General features: G+C 43.4%; 1 protein-coding gene across 1 annotated transcript in view; it reads right to left on the bottom strand.

Moving 5' to 3' along the window:
- Positions 1-85: 85 nt before the first annotated feature.
- FYN (FYN proto-oncogene, Src family tyrosine kinase) overlaps positions 86-19911 on the bottom strand; it is a 53510-nt gene continuing 33684 nt past the window's right edge. The window contains exons 9-12 of the mRNA XM_010082921.1: positions 18599-18675; positions 18342-18495; positions 9723-9854; positions 86-727 (exon numbers count right to left, since the gene is read on the bottom strand). Of these exons, the coding sequence (XP_010081223.1) occupies positions 519-727; positions 9723-9854; positions 18342-18495; positions 18599-18675 (572 nt within the window). The 3' untranslated portion in view covers positions 86-518. The remainder of the gene's footprint in view (positions 728-9722; positions 9855-18341; positions 18496-18598; positions 18676-19911) is intronic.

Raw genomic sequence — 19911 nt, 5'->3', positions numbered from 1 at the left:
TATATATTTTATATATAAAAAAGCAAAAAAACAAACACCTGTCCTGATTTTTTTTTATTTATTTGTTAAAACATAAAAAAAAAAAGTTTTAGACAAAGAGGCCACTTCTGGAAAATAATACTTTTAGTTGAATCAGGAGAAGACTAGTTAAAATCACATAGGTTTTGCGTTTTAAAAAAAGGAAAGCACTAGGATCAGTTATTGGCACTGAGTTACTATTTACAATGAACAGAGGTTTTGCAGTTTACATAACATCCATACAGTGCAGTTTTGGAGTCTTTGATTAAGAAAAAACAAGTGTTTTTCTCCTTTTCATCCAGGACATTCAGATTATTAGGACAAGTGGTCGTAGGCAAGGGCTGCGGAAGTTCCCAACTTCAGCCCCTCCTGTGCACGGCGGTGCTGGAAGATGCTGCACTCTGGAGAAGCTGATCACGGAGTTGGAAGCTTAAGGGCAGGTGGTGGGGCAGGGCTGAGAAACACCTGGTAAGTCATGACAGTGTCTGGAGACCAGGGATTTACAGGTTGTCACCGGGCTGGTACTGGGGTTCTGTTGCAGTGAAGTAGTCTTCAAGGAAACCCTGCAAATATTCAAAAGTTGGACGCTCCTCTGGGTCTTTTTTCCAGCAGTGGATCATAAGCTCGTGCAAGGAGATGGGACAGTCCTGAGGACATGGCATCCGATAACCACGTTCTACTTGCTCCAAGACTTCACGGTTATTCATGCCTGTAAAGGGCAGACAAATCCACACTGTCAAATTACAGGAAAATTAACCTGAGTATAACTATATTGACAATATACGTGGTTTTCTCAATCATACTAATTTCTTTTCGTTCAGACAAATGAAACAAAACCTCCTCAACGTCTTGTTTCAGCTCTTCAGCTACTGCAAGGTAACTTAGGTTATTTTCTTTCTCAGTAGAGGGTTTTAGGATCCAATGATGAGAAAACGCTGCTCCCATGGTTACCCTCTTGGCTTACTCACAATGGGCAGGATTTGGCACATTCCCTTCCCAAAAACAGCAGCTGTGAAATATATTATGTGAAGTGGTTAAAGAAAATAAAAAAATACTATTCAAAATTCCAGAAATTAAGATGAACATTTGAAACCCTCACACTGAACGTGGGCCGTTCTTGAAGAGCTCTGTGATGCCATGCTGCAGGAGACCTCAAGACAAACTCTGCTACTTTGGGCTACCTGGGCTGCCCAGCAGCATTAACTTCAACACTGGTTCAGAAGCTTACTACTGCTGATGATCTGCACTCCCTCGATCTATGCTGGTTAGCATTGTTGCTACCATCCCAACCCAGAACTGAACAAAGCTGCTGAAAAGACAAGTCAACCACCAAGCAAAACAGGTCCACTGCAGAACCACAGTGCTCTCTCACAAAAGGTAAAAAGTTATATTGCCATCATCCTTGATTCTAAGAGGTAAGCCCGGCCCTTTGCTACCTTGTCTTTTCTATGCAACCTCTTCAACCCTTGATTCCTCTGCTGAAGTGTTTTGCACTGTTCATTAATTGCAGTCAACCTCAACATCAGTTTAAATAGCTCTTCCAGTAATTCTTTTGGCTTTTTAGCAGTACCGCAAGTAAGACAAGCACTGCAGGCATGCAGAAGTATTTCAGAGAAAGCATGCACATTGACTGCAAGCTTTGTGGCTTGGCAAGTCCTGCCTCAGTCCTCTGTTGAAAAATATCTGCAGGCTTCACCCCCCTGACTTAGTGGGTCCTCCCAAGCAGGTCTGGAGGAGAACTAGAAGGGACATTTAAGTTCCTCCATGACCAAATCTAGAAACCAGCACCTTGATGTTGCTCTTTCCGTTAGCTTATCATCCCCCTGGCTTCCACAACACCATCCTTCCCTGGGTCTCCTCCATTTTATTCTTCCAGGGTGCTGTCTTGAAGAATTTCCATCTTCAGGACCCAGGGGATCGTCTCTTTTCCCCCTACCCTGTATTTTTGGTAAACTTATTTGTGAGAAATAATTCAACCACCTTCTCCAATATAGATTAATTTGTCTACTCTATACCTTGACTAGTGGGAATAATATCCTCACACTGCATGGCATTTAGGCTGGTAACTTAGCTGTATCCTTGGATTTGGTCTTTACTCTGAGTCCTTACATCCTGGCTGTGTTTAATTCTTAATGATGTTTTAAAAGAAGCATCTGCAAAATACAGCCTTTCTTTACCATCCACATCTAGATTCTCATCTCATGTTAGGATTACAAAACACCTTTTCCTCCTATCTTGACAGGGTAATTTCCTCCTGCTGATATCCATTTGCAGTGTCTCTGCAAGGATCATTTTCCTAGCTGTAACCACTTCTTGCATGGTCTTGCTGCTTGCTTCTTGTTGCAAGCTGCTTTTCTTCACTTTTAAAGCCCCTCACAGGCTGCCCCTCTAGCATTTAGGCTCTCATTTGGCCACATCCTGGTTAATCCACAGTTCTGGCTAGCCTACTGCAGCGCCTTCAATTTTCAAACAAGCACTGATGTGCTGTTTCTTATGCTGCCTGTTGCACATGGAGAAACTTCCCCAGAAAACTGCCTCATCCTCCTACAAACTTCTCCTTACTGTTCCCTTTAGCAGTGATAATTGCAAAAAGAAAGATTAGATTACTGATTTACAGTATTTCCTAACCTGCAGACCAACAATTTAGCAGTGCTTTCTTGTGTTTTATTTATTACCTGCCTCCACCTACTGTATCTTTGGTGTTAGATATTTATGAGTAGGAGCAAACACTTTGTATGGTACCTAAAGTGATCTGTGGTTAGGACTCAACAGAATGATGAAAATAGAGTAATAATGGTCCTCTGCAGACATCAGACTCTGCATAGAGTTAAGTTTCTCCGGTATTACTGACTCCAAACTGATGTTGTTAGGTCACACAGGCTCACGACAAACCAGAAAAGGTTTGTTCATACACTGAACAAACATTCCTTGTTATCCAGCAAGAATATTTTCAAACATATTCTATATTTTCATTAAATTACAAAACAATGCTAGTGGTCTGTTAGTCATCACCAACCCAAAGGCAGCATCAACCCAAACCTTCTGGCCTTGCTGCTTTCAAGATGCTACATGAAAAAAATGGGCATTTTGCTCATGTTGTGTTCTCAATATTAGTTTTTTTAATTTGTGTTTTGAACAAAAATCTGCACCATTTTTTCATGTCCTTATCTTTGAATCAGATGAATTACCTCATGTTTTGGGGTGAGAACTTCTGCTGTGCTTTGCTTCCCTTACATATTGACGTCTATGAAAATAAGTGTTACCAGTAACTCATCTATTGTATATACCTAAACCATGAACAAACTTCATTCTTTGTTTTTATTTTGGCAGTACCCCTTTAAGTAAAACATGGGTGGAAGAAACAGCAGCAGAAAAGCTCCTTCCCAACTGATTTGTTATTCTAAGATATCAAATGTTTGGTATTTTTATCCAGTGCATTACTCAGTGCTGCAAAGCACACTCTGAAACTTGATAACGAACTGTATGCTGGAACAAAAACCCTCAGGAGAGAGAAGGGGGAGGAAAAACATAAACAGCTCTTCACTTCCCTTTTTTTTTAAAAAAAAAAAAAAAGAGAGAAAAAAGAACATAAAAGAGACATTGCTGTCTGAAATCATAGTCATTTTTTGTCCCTGGAAAGTCAGTCAAGCCAGGCTTTTTCATCACGGTATAATCCAGGAAAATGCCCTTCTTTTCCTTTCTCCTTTCCCCTCCCTCTCAGTAAAGCCCAGATATGAAACTAAACCAAGTAATCTTCATGTTCCTTACTGGAATTCATATGTCCAGTAAGGGCTGCAGCACCTAGGATTTGCCAAAGAAATTATTTCGGTTTTGACATGTGCTGCTAATTTAAAAAAAAGGAGTTTCAGATTATTTTTTTCCCCAAATCAATTGGATTATTTATCAGACTTATAAAAATAGCAGTGTTTCAGGTATACTTTTTACCTCTTAAAAGGTCTATTGATGTTTACAAACCCATTATCTAGATTCACTTATCTTACCCTACAAGTTTTAGCATTTCTCTTTTGATAGCAGAAGCCTGTTGTATCTGCACTTCTAAAACCACAGAGAGAATATTTGAGCAGTCTGTACAACTTCTCTCTCCTAATGAATACCCGAGAGTTTCAACTCTTTTAGTAAATAATAAATGAAATTCTGCTTGCAGTACGCTTCTAGACCCCTTAAAAGTTTATCCTAAAATCCTTAAATCTGTGGAATAAACTACTCAGCAATATTCTTCTGTAGACTACAGCTATTTTACCTACTTGAAAATCAGTTTGTGCTCATGATGTTTCTAGAACTACCATTTGGACCAAGAAGAAAACATCCAATTTCCAAAGGATGGCTTTTCCATTAGTGCTTTATTCCCTGAGAAGAAATGAAATAACCTCCCACCATCCAGCTTTATTAGTGAAACCTCCAATAGTGTTAGGATGCCACAGGATATGGCCACTTTAATGGTCAATATAATAAAAATCTACTGCCCATATGTACTGGGGACAGAAACACAACCCTCCTTGACTTTTCCTAGGAAAGCTGCACTAGTAAGAGTTGCTGTGACACAAAAGAGGATGTAAAGTTTCCAGTTGCGGCTAAAGAAAACACTGTAAAGTGCTTTGGAGTGCTCTGAGGAGCTTGATTAGATGGAGCACGGCAGATGTGCAAATAGCACAGATCTGGGCAATGCTGCTCTTCCAGAAGACAGGAAATATTACTGTAACTAGGCAGCATCCCCACATCCTAAGCTAATAGACCATATAGATTACTTTGGGCAACGTGAAGTCCAGTGAGGACAGTGGTAGTTTTAAGCAACTTTATTCTTGCTCTCTTCTGTTGGACTGAGAATTATGCTCCTTCAAGATGGACTGCATGCTTTCAGACCAATGATCACACTGAAACAGACACAAATGCATAAAGCAGTATTCCTAAAACTGCAGCTCAGCTGCTACCATCCCCAGAAATGTTGCATTTCAGATTCTCCCAGAACTATAAGCTGTGCCTCTGCTCACGTTCAAAGGTTCCTCAGACGTGGATATGTTGGCCCTTCTCTAGTACAGTTGAGCAGGTAAAACTGTGCAGTCCTCCACAGGGGCTGGATCACATTGGCACCCAGAGCATGGTCTCAAAAGAGAGAGGTACAACAGCGACAGGTTGATTTTGGGGTTTTGTTCAGTTTGATCTAGATGCAGAATTCCTAACTTCTGTGGACAGCCCCAAAGAAAAGCCAGAGGTGAGGATACAGGGTCCAGGGTCGAGACTATTCCATACACAGGCACTATAGTGTACTGAACGTAACAGAAAAGCTGATTCTGAAGGAAGACAACATTTGAAGCATAATGCTGTTCTTATTGAGTACAATATGAATCTAGTTATTTCTGTGCAAAAGTAGCAACAAGTTTGAAAAATCTGGAAGTCATGCCACTTCATTTAGAAATTAAGGCCTGAAAACCCCCAAGAACAACTCATACTCAAAACACCCACAAAGGTAGGCTATCAATATCTGTTGGGGGTTTTTTTTTTGGTATGTTTTGGTTTTGGTTTTTAAAATAAGCTATTATTTGCTTGGTATAAGAGATGTAACTTTGAGCTACAGCATTTGTGAGTGGAGCTTTCCTGCTTACAAAGAAATCCACCTGAGCTTATCTGTGCTACGTGCTGAGTGCAGATCTCTCAACTCCTTACCTACCGTCCATGATGAGGGTACACACACATACGCTGGCTCACTGATGTGTACTCAGCCCCAGGCTTGGGCAGTGTACCATGCACTCTCTGGTAGCTGTGGCCTAGCTTCCCCCATGGATGAGGAGACTGAACACAGCTCCCAGGGACTACTTAGAGCCCAAACTCAAAGACTTGCCTGGCCGGAGGCAGCAATGTGGATAGCATCATGGTGGCTGTCACTCTAGACATAAAACATAAATGCTCTTGATGTGACAAGTGCAGCAAAAGCAGAAGAGGCAAGTTCAGAGGTTCTTGTTTAGTGCAGCTGAGATTTTTGCCTATCCAAAAAGCAATACGTTAAAAAAAAATCTCTGACTACTGCTAGAGAAATGCCTCCCATTCTTTAAACTACATTAAAAAACCCAAAACTAAGATCCAAGGGGAATTTTTGAAAGAGGAAAGAAACAGACACTGAAGAAGGCTGACTAACCAGACTATTTTTTATACTTGGTTCCTCTTCTGTTCCTGTCTAGTTTTTATTTCCCCTCTGTGATAGTGGAAATAGAACCTGAATGCCCAGAAAGACTGTGAAAGTTGCTTATTTCAATCTGTTGCCCAGTGAAAAGAATGGGAAAGCCTTAGGGAAGGCTAGGAAAGGCACTAATAAATTAGTTATCATAGCAGTTCATTATGTCGATTGATAGAGCAAGAGGCTTGGTTGAAGGATGAAGATGAGGACACCTCTCAAAAAGTCAGTCTTCTGTGTGGGAGCTATAAGGCCTGGGGCAAGGCTTGATTATGAACTCTAGCCTTATCTTCATCTGTGCCAGCAAAATCTTTACTGCTTGCATGTCCCACCACTGCTCCAGCCTCTCTTCCAAAGTGGGGCATCAAGACAGGAACTGTTTGAAATCTGTGAGACAACGTCCTGTTCCACATGGACTGTTCCCCTCTTATATACTGCCTGCCTTCTCCTGCTGTCCTCCTCATTGTGATTCTCCTTCCTTCTGCACAAGCTTAAAACCATGCCTCGTTCTCTAAGGCATGAGGTACAGTGCCCTGCGGGCATGGTTACTGCCACAGGACTGGGGTGTGCGCTATAAATAACCTCTCCAGACACTAAGATCTTGTCAAGCCAGAGAGCAATCCCTTTGTCTGAGGGCCTCTCCCCACTCCCCCCGTCCTGCCACAAGCTGTAAGCAGGAACATCAGGACAACATGCCCACAACTATTTCTGAAAGTGGGTATTACAGCAGAGTGACAGCTCCGTGATCCTCTTTGTTTCAAGGCTGACCCTTTCCAGAGCTTGCAAATCCACATGCCTCGGGTGCCAAAGTGGTCGGCAGTGCCTATGAACTGTGTTCTCTCACCTACAGGTTGCCTACTACGACTTGGGTGAGGAGGGCCGAGTTCTGCCTCTCAGGGTGGTTGAACTCCCATCTTTTCCTCCTTGCGCAAGCCATACCGCAATGGCAGGAAAAACCCTGTGGTTGCATCTGAACCCTGCTCCCTGCCCCAGAAAACGACTTGAATTAATGAAGCTTTATTCTACCAGGAGGTCCTTCCTCTCCCTCGCATGAAGCAGGAGATGGATAATCCTTTCTATGTCAGGGGAAAATGGAATAGTTTCTGAGGGGCTCAGGAGGTCTTTGTCACCTTGGGAAGTCTGAGCCCTCTTTTCAACCCGCATGTAAAAAAAGATGCTTCTGAGAAGGTCCCAGTTCCCCCCCACAGTTGCCTCAGCCTATAAAAGCTTTCCCAGTTAGGGTCTGGGCAGTGCGACCAGATCGAAATCTAAGGATTCTGGAAACTCAAATTTAAAATAGAAGATGCCCTTAGGTAAAACTGACAGAGAGAGGGGAGTGATGGTTGGTGACCACGAGAATGGTTAATGCCTCCTGGCTGAGCAGGGTGGGAGTCCTGGAGGGGAGTAAGGGCGCTGGTGTAGAGCTCGGGCAGTGTGTAACTGAGGATATATGTGACCATCCAGAAAATTGCTGACTCTGCGATATGTAACACACAAAAAGTTGCTTCCAGCTACTTGATGTCTTCTTTAGCGTGGGTGGGGGAGAGTGAGCCGGAAGGATTTTCAGTGTGTGAGGGATGAAAGACAGTGCTGAAAGAGGAGGGGTGCTGTCAGTTGTCTTTGATGTGCTTAAACTGCCATGTAATAAAACTGTCTGTATTTTCAGGACACAGACCATGCCTGAGATTGCTGTCATGGATCCTACAAGAAGTTATACATTGCAAGCACTTAAATGTACATCCAGTGGCCTCCTTCTTCTTCAGGGAGGGGAAGGAACAGTTGGGAAGTCCAGTCTGCTGCCATGGGCAACCTTGTGTTCATTTATGAACCTGTGGGTTAACACAGGGCTGAGACAGTCACTTTTGCCTGCAACAGCATTTTTCCTCTGTGTGTGTGTGTCTGTGCTCATGCATGTGATAAGAGAGAAGCCTAGTTCTTAAGTATCTCTGCCCCACCAACGTGGCGCTCAGGAAAAAAAAAATCACCTTAACTCTGCCGTGGCTGGCGAGAGCCCATGTGCTCCCACTCTGCTGGTAGTGACCAGGAATTTCCTCTCCCTGAAGCCCAGCGAGGAGTGGTGGGAGCAACACCGTAAGAGCTGTGTCTTACACATCTTCCTTCTGCCTTTGACCTTTGCACACCGCGCCATGTCTGCATTTAACTGTCAATGAACCCGTGGAAATCACGGCTCTCCCACGCCCCTGCCAGTAATCCTGATGGCAAGAAGACCTTTGTGCCCTCTACTGACACAGCCACTCTTTGTGGAGGCAACACCCATGGGGAAGTGCTGGGCAGGGGGACTCATCCATCCCACAGAAATACATAATCTCTCTTTCTGCTACCTCATTCTGTTGTCACTGTCACAGCTTTACTAAGCTGCTCCCTGTTAATCATGCCAAAATTCACTGCTGATCATTAGAAGCCTTCCGGTCCCCACATTTTCTTCCCAAAAACTGTCTCTAGGTGCTAGGAAAGTCAAAATTCCTGGTGAAACTCTGCGAGTTTAGTTTTGCTGAGCTCAGTCTTCTGAAGTGGCGTGAGATACCACAGGATAAACTGAACTCCGCCTTGATGCTTCTCCTGCACAACTTGATGGATCTGACTGCTTGATTGTGGCACAAGACTGGAAAATTCAAACTGCTTTAGGGTACTTTCAATTAAATCAGCTGCAGTGCACACAGCCATACTAGTGAGTATATAGAGACATTAAAAAAATCATAAAAGAATAAAGATGCAGCTAGATGCTATGTTCTTAGTATCTGTGCTGATAAGAAAATGAAGGGATTAAATTTTTTTCCATGTCAATGCACTGTTTTCACCTCAATGCCTATGATTTTCGGAGGGCAACAGAATGAAAAGCTCTTTCTGTATAGGCAGATCCAATCACCCCTCCTACAAATCTTAATCCATTGGATACTTGGCAGAGTTTCAACAAAGAGCCATGGGGCCTCCGGTTTCCCCATGCAGAGAATCTGTCCCTGCTGTGACCCTGCCAGGAGCTCCGGCCTGCACATTACAGAATTATTTTCCTTCCTTTCCATCCACCTTGAAAGCAAGGGTTAAGATTTAGGATTTAAAAAAAAAGAGATTTGCTAATACCAGATATTTAGACAGTCATCAAACTTTGTAGAGAACCAGACTGACACAATAAATGGAGTAATACCACTCCAGAAGTGTAATGGTCAGTATCTTAAATGCAATACTGTGGAGAGCTATTTGCTCCATAGTATAGTACTTTTACATTGCTTTCATTATTTGGCCAGAAATATATTAATTGAATTGAGAACAATTAAAAAAATTTAGAAATGAGTATGTTGTATTTTCTGTCCTCTTGTCACTTTTATCATGACCATCACATAGCAGCTTAGTCAGGACCGCTTCCCAGCATATGCAGCACTTACGCATGACAACCATCCTCCTTTGAGACCAGTGAAAATAAATACACATCCCAACTTAAGCACATGGCTCGTTCCCACTCCTTTCCCCAGGTGAAGCAGGGCTCAGACTGTTTTCTTACCTGGATATGGCACTCTCCCTTTTGTTACCAGCTCTGTCAGTAGGATGCCAAAAGACCACACATCTGACTTTATTGTGAACCTTCCATACAATGCTGCTTCTGGCGCCGTCCATTTAATGGGAAACTTTGCACCTATTGAAAGAATAAATGAGTTTTAATCAGAATAGAGACAGAATCAAAGTACCAATTCGCAGGTGACTGTTATGTTCTGCAACACATGCAGGAGGACAGAGCTGCAGGCAAGTGTTAACAAACAGCTCCATGGAGTACAGTCAGAGAGGACAGGCAAGGGCAACATGTAGGGCGGAAAGAAAGACTCATCAGGGAAGGGGTGGGTTTGTCCCACATCCCCAGAGAAGGCTAAGACTTTTAAATTCAGCTTTCAAGTTCTATAAAAGAAAAAAAAAGTTTAAAAACACAATAAGCCAAATATAACAGAAATTCTAACAAAATGCTTTAAATTAACATTTCCTTGTGATATTTGCATGTCAAACACAGTTACCACGTATGAATAGAAGTGACACTTATTAGAAATGTAGCTCCCAGTTTTCTTGCTCAAGCTGAGCAAAATGCAAAACAAACAAACATGGTAAATCGCAAATTAAAAACAAACCTAATATTTCATTAGAAACATCCAAGGACTTAAAAATAATACTGCCATTTGAGTTACTTGGAGTACAATAATACCAAGGCACAGCTTTGGCCTGTGATTTATAACTTGACAGTGTACTTTAAGCTCCTGGCACTGAAAAGCCTGTAGTGCCTTAGATACGTGCAGTTCTAATGTGCTCATCCATCATCAGAACTTGCAGAAGCCAGTTGTGGTAAGGATGGTAAGATAACAAGCCTTTAAACACTGATTTATTTGCTTTTCCAATCATTTACTGTTTTCTCAGGGAAAATATTTTCAGTATGACTTTAAAGAAAAGTCTTGTGGTAATAATTAACCCGTAGCACATACGAAAAAATATGCAGACATTTCCCTGGTGCCTTGTATTAACACACAGGCAAGAGTTGCATTGCTTATTGCTGATCCCTAGTGACAAACACTCTCGAATTTGGGAACAGACTGACTTTGACTTCTCACCACCCTCTCATAAAAGTTCCCTCAGCTTTCAGGAGGAGTGTGGAAAGTGTAACAACGTGGACAAATCACTCTCAGGGAGTGAAGTTACGGCCCTGTTTACAGTTCCCTGCTGGCGCTGTTCTGCCGTCACATCCAGCACTTGATGCCTCGTGTCTTCTGCTAGATGCCAAAATCTGGCTCGACTCAGAGTACAAAGTAAGCATGGTAATCCTCCTTACTCAGTAAAATATCAGGTGTGCTAAAATTTTTCCTGCCCTACATGTAAGTGATCCTAAGAGAGAATATTACCCAGAAACACACATTTTTCCAGGGAAAATTGCAGTTGCTCAAGTAAGTCCTGCTAAATTAAAAGACAGAAGACAAAGTTTCAAATCTCTAATGCCTGAAGTCAGGAGCTTAAGTCTAGTTAAGCATCAACACTTTGGCGGTTTGATTTGCAAAGGTGCTGGAGGTTTTGTAGATGTCTATTCACTTTCAAAAAAGTCTGCCTCTCCTGTATATCCCTTAGTTGATATGCAGGCAAGAGCTAAAATTCGAGTGCTTGACTTTGGCCTCAATCTCCTTAACTTACACTTCTTCATGTGACAAATCTTAGTTTACAACACTCAAAATCTATTGCATCTTCTCTTCAAATTCACCTTGGCCATGATGCCTGAGATCTCTGCAGCAGCAGCCTGCTGTCACTTCAGCCTCTGTCCTGGAAGCTGGCCCTGCTCCAGCAGCACCAGTGGCCACGTGGGGCTGGCAAGTGGCTCCTGGGGTACACACCCCTTGCTGATCCCCACAAAGACTGGGGATTGGGTTCCCTAGGCCTACAGAGCATGGCTTTAGATGGGCTTATGCAGGCGTGTGATGAATATGAGGGGAAATACCCCTCTGCTCTCTCATACGTGCAGCTGAGATAGTACACAAGCACCATGCCAGCTGAATGAACAGCTCCAGGCTGGCCAGTAGCCTGAAGGTCTGGATGTTGGCTGTGGTATGTGAGACAGCCAAGAATGAGAATTTGCTCGTTCACTCATTGCACACATTTTATTCAATGATTTTTGTTTTGTGTGGGGTTGTTTTTTTTTGGTTTTTTTTTTTTTTTTAATCAGCTGTGTTTTGAAGAAGCTGAGCCAAACCAGGTCTAATTCCCTTGTGTTTCATACTCAGATCCAAAGGTAGCAACCACTCACAACTCATCTTTGGAGGAAAAAAATCTCCTCAGACTCCTTCATGGCCAACTCCCCTGGTATATTTTCCTTCCTCATTTACTGCTGGTGTGGCACTGGGAGCTGAGTATGTGGAGTGCCCAGGGACCATGGGAAGATGAGAATCAAGGTAAGAAGGGGGACAATTCCTTTTACTGAGAGCTAGAGCAGTGCAAATACCATTGGACTGTGATGAACACTGCTGGAGAAGACAAATGGTCTGTGCTGTGGATTTTCCAACAACAGGATGGCCACTCATTACATTTCTATGTTGCCCCTGCTGCTGGTGATTCTCTTGCTAAAACAACTAATAGAAAAACCCCATGTTCTGCATTTTGTGCAGTATTTCCTGAACTTTGGTTTGAAGTGATAGATGGGGAGGAGGGAAAGGCAAGGTTGGCAGCGAGGTGACTAGCAGAGCCCTGCCTCATGGTTTTCTGGCCCTGCAATGCATGCTGGAGGCTAGATGGTCCAAGAGAGCCTGCAACCCAGTATGGCCAAGCCATCAGTAAGGGGAGAGCAGAGAGCAGTGAGGACCTACCACACTGGCCCTGCACAGCTGCAGGTACAATGCATGCACTGCCATAACACAAGGAGACCACGCACACCGAGCTTGTGTGAACAAGGATAAACAACACCAAGGGCAAGCAGCACTTTCTGGGCACCATCACAAGCTACGTGTGCTTCCAGAAGAGCCCAAACAGGTGGCAGCATCACTGCTACAGCGTGAGCAATGCCAGGGGCGGGTAGGCGGGGGTGTGTGTGTATGTAGGAGCTGATCACAGCAGCATTTTGCAGTGACTAACAGGGATCCCTTCGAGGTGCTGCCTTCCATCTAATGTCTGGTACTGGAGACACAGGCAGTGCACTTCTGTGTAAACAGAAAAATCCCCAAATGTGTTGAGCGCTGCTCTGAAGCCTCCTGATTGCTACAGCTATACGAGGCGTTTGCACAGGCCTGACACTCTGCATGGCTCCTGACTGACACACAGACTCTCTGTATTCACTCTCTTCCCAACACACCAATTTAAAAAACCCACCCCCTCTCTCTGCCCTGGTCTCAGCAGCTTATTATCCATGCTGACTTTGTGCTGCAAACAAATTACAGCATCAGATCATGAGATAAAATGCATATTACTGACAAGCATGTTAATAAATTTGATAACCCAAATTACCCCAGCTGACAAGGCAGCCTATCTCCTACTTTGAAGGCAGATTTTACATCAGTGGGGGGGGATTTGTCTCTTTTTTTTTCTTTTGCTGGTTCATAACAAACTAGCAGGTCAGTAACTCCACACATACAAACCAACCATGCACTGTGTTTATTAGGTCAGGATAGCCTGTCTTTGCCCCAAAGCGAGTTACTAATCTGCAGCTTTTATCTCTGTCCCTTTTTTGAAACATTTCAGCCCGGGGAAAGCCTTTTTTGGGTTTCTGCAACCACACCAAGACAAAGCTGTGCATACAATTTGCTGGTAGGGCAGCTGGCCCTGCCTCCTACTGCTGAGGATTTTTGTGAGGCTCAGCCCTGTCCTTGGGACCTCTGCCCAGCTCTGCCCAGGCATTCACACAGGCTATCTCCTAGGAATTCCTTGGGAAAAAAATCAATCCATGGCCCTGCTTTAATTATTCGTCAGCTATAAGCAGGTCGCATAACAAGAAGGAGACGAGAGGGCTGGGATAATTGAGTGACCTTGACGTACAACTCTCAGCATGGTTTCTTCTGAGGCGAGCAAAAATCCCTCAGAGCTTTGTTTTTTCAGATCTAAATCTCGATGAAGCAGAAACTTCTGAAATTCATGCCCCAGAGCCACTACCAGCTTGATAATGATCCTGTTTCTGGAAATCCTACAAAGCTGCTACCTCTCGTACCTTGAAACCAAACCCAATGCAGCACCCCAAGCTCTAAGACCCCCAAACCAGGAGAACTCTTGGTTTAGCAACTAGAGAATGTAGTGCAGTATCAAATTGCTCCTGGGTCTGGAAAGTGAAAGCCACAAAAGGTAAAAACAAAATGCTGAAGCAAGCATGTAACAGGAAACGAGTCAGCCCTGGTAGGCGATGATGAGTGCCGTGTGGGAGGGACCGCGCAATTACATTTTTTGTGCTGCGAGAACGAACATGAAATTACAAGCCTGGCAAAAAATCAGTGATCAGAAGCAGGCTCCACAGGCTGACCCCTCCCCGGGAGATAGGGGAGAAGGGGCAGAACTGTAGGTCTAAACACCCTCTCACCCTCTGTCTGCACGCCCCCCTTCCCCTCGCCCTTCCTCTTGACCTGGCCGTGCTCCTTCTCACAGAGCAGACGGCATCTCTGTAGGAGTGTATCAGTGATCTGCCTCTGGGACCCTGGGGGCTGGCTGTTGAGAAGGAAGGGTCCTTCCTCCTATCTGCTCCATGGCTCGCCTGGGGAACAGCAGGCAAAGAGCAAGAAAAATGCCCTGGACATTACAGTTCGAAGTACAGTCAGTTGTGAACAAGAGGGATCTGATTAGCTGGTGAGATGGGAACCACGTGTCTACAAGAAAGGACTGGGGAGAAGGCGAAAAAAATACCTGCTCATTTCTAGGAAGTCAAAATAAGAAGCGTCACTTTTTTTAAGCAGGGCAGGAAGGAGATATTTCTAAGTGTTAAGGAGGCAGAAATGATTATACTAACATATACTAGAGCTCCCAAAATAGCTCTGGCTTGTCTGGAAGGCATCAAAAAGATCCTGATTGTTTCATGTGTGCTTGGAGCAGCACTGCTGCAAGTGCTGCCAGTGTATGCAGTAGAAACAAGGCCTGGAAAATAACTCTGCTCTTTTTTCATTAAGGCAATTTTAAATTTCTATCAGCTGCTGCTGCTTAGAATAGTAACAACTCTTCCCCAGCAACTCTGTGGAGCACTCTGCACTCTCCACAAAAATGCCAAAACTCCATATAGCTGCAAACCAGATCAGTGTAAGGGTAGCAGAACTGTGTGGGAAATCCTGTGCTGGAGGTGATGGGAAGTTTCTCTCTGTCCTGTAGGATACCAGGGGTTTTAAAGCTTGACATACAGGACTGATACAAGCATCGTCACCAATGGAAGGAAACAAGACTGAATGCCTGACACTGTGTGTGTGGGAAGATGTTGCAACAGCAATAGCCAAAAGAAGCAAGCCCCAACGGTGCAGGCTGCAATACAGTCCACCAGTGTAGCCTTTAAAATGGGCGTCACTTTAATAGGCATGTTTTTCCCCTTTGATTACTCACTTCCTCTAAAAGCAAGAGGAGCCAAACCCTCATTACAAGCCAAGAACTTTTTTTGTATTATTTAATGGCAGTGTATAGCTGCTAGTCACACACTTTAAATCATTAGTAGCGTGACCATCTCTTTCCTTCCTGACGATTGCTGAGAAATGGCAGTGCAGACAACGAACCGCTTTTTATTTACCTCTCATAAATCAGGACCAGTCAGTCCTCCTTTGTTCAAATCAAAAAGAAAATAAACCGGTCAGTAAAATATTACCACCAGGATGAATAATACCCATACAGGTTCAGGAATCCTGCACTCTAGCCCACTGGGGCTCAAAGCATCCCCATCTGTTTCCTTTCAAAATATTTAACTGGAGACAACAGTGACAGTGGGGGAAGGGAGCAGGAGATCAAGCAAGGCTGGAAAAAACCACCTCTGCCCCATGCCGACAATGAGCTCTGTACTAACACACTTAAGCCAAGAGAAGGATGACTGCTGAGGAGAGAGTGACCAAAGGCTTTAATCTTCAGAGTTTGCAAGGCAAAACATTCCTTTCTCCCACAGGAGCTGCCAATCTGGAGCGTTCCCCATTCCCCTCCCCTCCGTTGGCCAGGCTCTCCTCCTGTGTCAAAATTCCCACTGAAGCAGTAGTCAGCTAGATAAACAGAGCAGTCCCCAGATGCATCCCCTCGGAGGCTGAAGTAATAGGTCATGGGAAACAAGCAGAGGCAACCATTTCCTTCTGATACTGTGGTCTCCACCAAGCAATGCCCAAATCTGAAGTTTAACTAAACAAACCAGGACTGAATCCCACTTGAAGAAAAATTCCACTGGCACATTAGAAACCAGGTTTCTTCCTCAATAAATTAAAGGTCTTAGGCTCACCCTGGTAGCTCTGTTGGCTTGGAAGCCACATTAATTGCAAAGAAATGTAAATTGAGAGGGTGCTGCTTGGTCAAACATGCACGCCTCCCTAGAACAAGCTACCACTTAAGAAAGGGTCAAAAAAATTAGTGAAAGTAGGAAAACACTTTCTACAAGATGTCTGTGATGACAACTCTTTGGGTCTTTCTTTCAAGAAAGTCTGTAGCTCCGAAGGACTCAAGTTTGACCCTGAGGTCAGGGGAAGGAAGTACTGTCCATTGCCCTGAAGTATGGGAAGGATGGGTGACTTCTCCATATTTGCACCATGAGATGAAGCAAGGCAAACATGATTTAGATCTCCTGATCATCAGTGATGCAGGTTAAAAGCTAACCTACTTCTCTCTTCCCAGCCACTTTTTCCACAATACAAGTGATTTTTGTCATGGAAGAAGGCAGGAGCTATCCACAACAACGCTCCCTCTCCCTTCCAGTCCTGACATCATGCTTTTCTCAGCTCAAAGTTTTCCCCCTCCAAAATCCAATAATTTTTATTGTCTAAGCTTCTCCTCAACATCAGTCAGGTAGTTTTTCATGGCTTTCTAACATGTGAAGAGGGCAAAACTATTCTGGGAGATTTAAACCAAGAAGCAAACAGATCATCAGAAGATTTTCTGGGGATCAGGAGCCTGAGGAGATTTGGCCAGAAGCAGGCCACATACTTGTCTATTAAAACAAATAATTTCTCACGTCAAACTATACGTTGTGTGGTTTCCAAAGTGAACAAAAGGCATGGCAGTAAAACTGACAGAAATGGAGATAATATAGGACACTGTTTCAAAGCCATTTTGCAGACTGGATCTGCCTGCCTCGTTCAAGGAAAACTTTTCTCATTTTACACAGGGGAAGGGCAAGTAGGCAGCTTTCTGTCTACCAGAGCCTGCAGAGACTCTTGATACTCTGGAGAGAATGACACAAGGCTATTTTTTCTAGCAAGGAGCAATTCCCTTCCTCAGGCTGAAATCAATAGTGGTTACCTCTGTACATTAGTACCTACCTAGTCCTTCAAGAGTCTACCCAAAATAATTAGGCCTCGCTGTCCCACTGTGAAGCAGGCAATTTTTAGGTTGGATGTAGCCTGTGGTCCACATCCCTGTGACTAGGTACTGCTGACAGCAGTTTGGAGGAGCGTGAACAGCGTGAGAGCTGCTGCTCCCAGGCCAAGACAAGGCATGCTGGAAACTGTCTGGCTCCTTCTATCAACGCTTGAAAGTTACAGAAAGAGGTTAGCTATTTCCTAAGATTGCAAAATCCATGCTGAAACAGGGAACTCTGGTCAAGAGAAAAAACTCACAACAGGAAGGGGTAAATGCAGGTTACAAAGTACTTAACCGACCTGTGCTTTCTGACAACATGCAACAGGGTTTAACAGGACACTGCTTGGCTTTGGCACTGAAATGGGTGGAGCAGTATTTACCGACACATATTGAGAAAGCACTACCAACGTACTGCCAGCAGAAAGAGAACAAAACTGTAGCTCTGCAAACTTGGACCAACATCTAACAACTAAGCATGACTTGTAAAGAATGACTAACTACAAAGAGCCTGTGTCATGGCTCAGTCTGAACACACACACACACACACACACACACATGCTTTTTAAAAAAAACTACAATACTCTTTGATACATTTTTATAGTCTATCAGTGGTCGGCTGTGGCCAGCACTCTGTGGGGCACTCAAAAATGGCTTTCCTATTAAAGTAACTTTTTAAGTTCCCAAAGAAAACATAGTGCTCAGAGAGACAGCTCCACTGCACAGACCCATTTGAAACAAAGAAAATAAGAATAGAACAGCAATGTTGATAATGGTTAGTCAATTCTAGGAGGCACACTTCAAAATATAGAGCTTGCATAGGATTTTCTGGATTACCCCATTCAAGCTTTCAAGGCTGGTAAGTAAAGTATCCTCTCTGTTATGGCACCATGTCAATCTTGTCTTTACTGTCACTTCGCCCACCTGTGCTCCTACTCATCAACCTTGTTTCATTGTGGTCAGTTTTTAAAGGGAAGACAACTGAATAAGATGTTCTCTTTAGGACATGCATTCAGCAGTTAAGTTCTGGGCCAGGAGCTAACATGAGTTCAGGATTTACTGAAAATAATTCCAAAGCATACGAGACAGAGCTTTTTAAAGCCATATTTCAGCCTTACCCTGTCGCAAATACGACACTCAGTGCTATGCCTGCCACTGTATCTACCTTGTCTGGCCGTATATTCATTGTCTTCAATCAGTCTTGCCAATCCGAAGTCAGCAATCTTGCATATTAGGCCATTCCCCACCAGAATGTTTGCAGACCGCAGATCTCTGTGTATATAATTCATTCGTTCGATGTATGCCATTCCTGCAGCCACCTGCGAGAAGCATGAAACACAACCGGTGCATTTTAAAATTAACTCAGACATACATGGGCTATAAAACGTATAGACCTAAGTGCTCAGTTGTCTGAAGACAGACCTGGGCTGCCATGTCCACCAAATTCGGTAACTTCAAAGCTCTTCCTTCTCCATCTTTTAAGAAATCTAGCAAACTCCCTGCAAATGCAAAGTTGACACAACACAGAGATGTTAGGGAAACAATGAATTTTCATCAGAATGGAGGTACAGCAATACGTGTAATATTAAAGACAGTAATATTTCAAGTTCAAGTGGACAGCTTCAAAAATACCCACAATATCTTAGAATTCTTCTATTATCCTTGTTTCACTCTGCTTTAAGTATGGCTTGCAGAAGAATATGTTACTAGTCCAAAGAGAGTTGCAGGGAAAAGAAACAACATTGTTTTAAATGTTCCTGACCCTTACTGAGAAAGCTGATCTTTCTTAACTTTTCCAGTGCTCTTTGAAACGACATACCTGCAGCTCTCTAAAGGCCTCAGCTAGCTGCAAAGCATCAGCTCAGTTCCAAGCCACACAAGCTATGGAAAAAATCAGATCCCAGCTCAACCTGCTCCAAAAGAAAGGTCAGCCTAGAGCCTAGTAAGCTCAAAGGGGCTAGCATTAACAAAGGCTAATTTTCCTTAGAAATTAGTAGTGCTCTTTCTCTAGGTAACCCAAAATTAACTGTAGCATGAACCATTAATTTTAGAAGACCACTATTCAAAACTAGAGAAGACATAGCAGAGATCAAACAAAAGCAATTTTAGCAAAAGCAGTAAGGACATAGCTCCCCTGTGCAAAGGAAAGCAAGGAGGTTCCCTGTAGCTTTTTTAAAAAGCCCAGGATTCTGTCGCTCCCTTCCCAATCTTGTATTCAAACAGAGAACTGTGGCAGTCTCCTTTAAATAAGGTCAGTGAATTGTTTTAATAAATAAGGGGAAAAGACAGATGATTAGGCGTTTATCCCTTGATAAATCGTCAGCCTCAAGCTCAGACCCAAAGATGTAAAATGTTACAGTAAAAACTAGTGAAGCAAGCCAAAATCAACCACATACTTCAGAAGGATTTTGAGAAGCCTTTTTAAAGGGGAAAAAGCACATGCTTGTCACTGAGACATATGATTAAAGTGTGAGTTACTCAGGGCTTGAATGCCTCTGAGGAGAGAGGCGGGCAGGTATCTGCCAGGAAAATAAAAATCAACTCCAAATAGACTGAAAAAATGCACTTAAAATTTCAGAGTGTATCCTCCAATGTACAATGGAACTTCCCAGTGAGAACTTATGTTTCCTATTTGGTTCATTTGCTTTTCCAAAACAAGCAGATTTTTTGCTCTGCTCTCAGCACCCCTGCTGGAGATCTGATGGAGTGAAAAGTTTTCCTTTTCTCATTTTACT

This window comes from Pterocles gutturalis, unplaced genomic scaffold, assembly GCF_000699245.1.
Source record: "Pterocles gutturalis isolate BGI_N339 unplaced genomic scaffold, ASM69924v1 scaffold10620, whole genome shotgun sequence".
In the NCBI taxonomy this organism is placed as follows: Eukaryota; Metazoa; Chordata; class Aves; order Pterocliformes; family Pteroclidae; genus Pterocles; species Pterocles gutturalis.
Note: the sequence above shows the minus strand (reverse complement) of the source record. Positions and strands in the feature narration are given on the sequence as shown.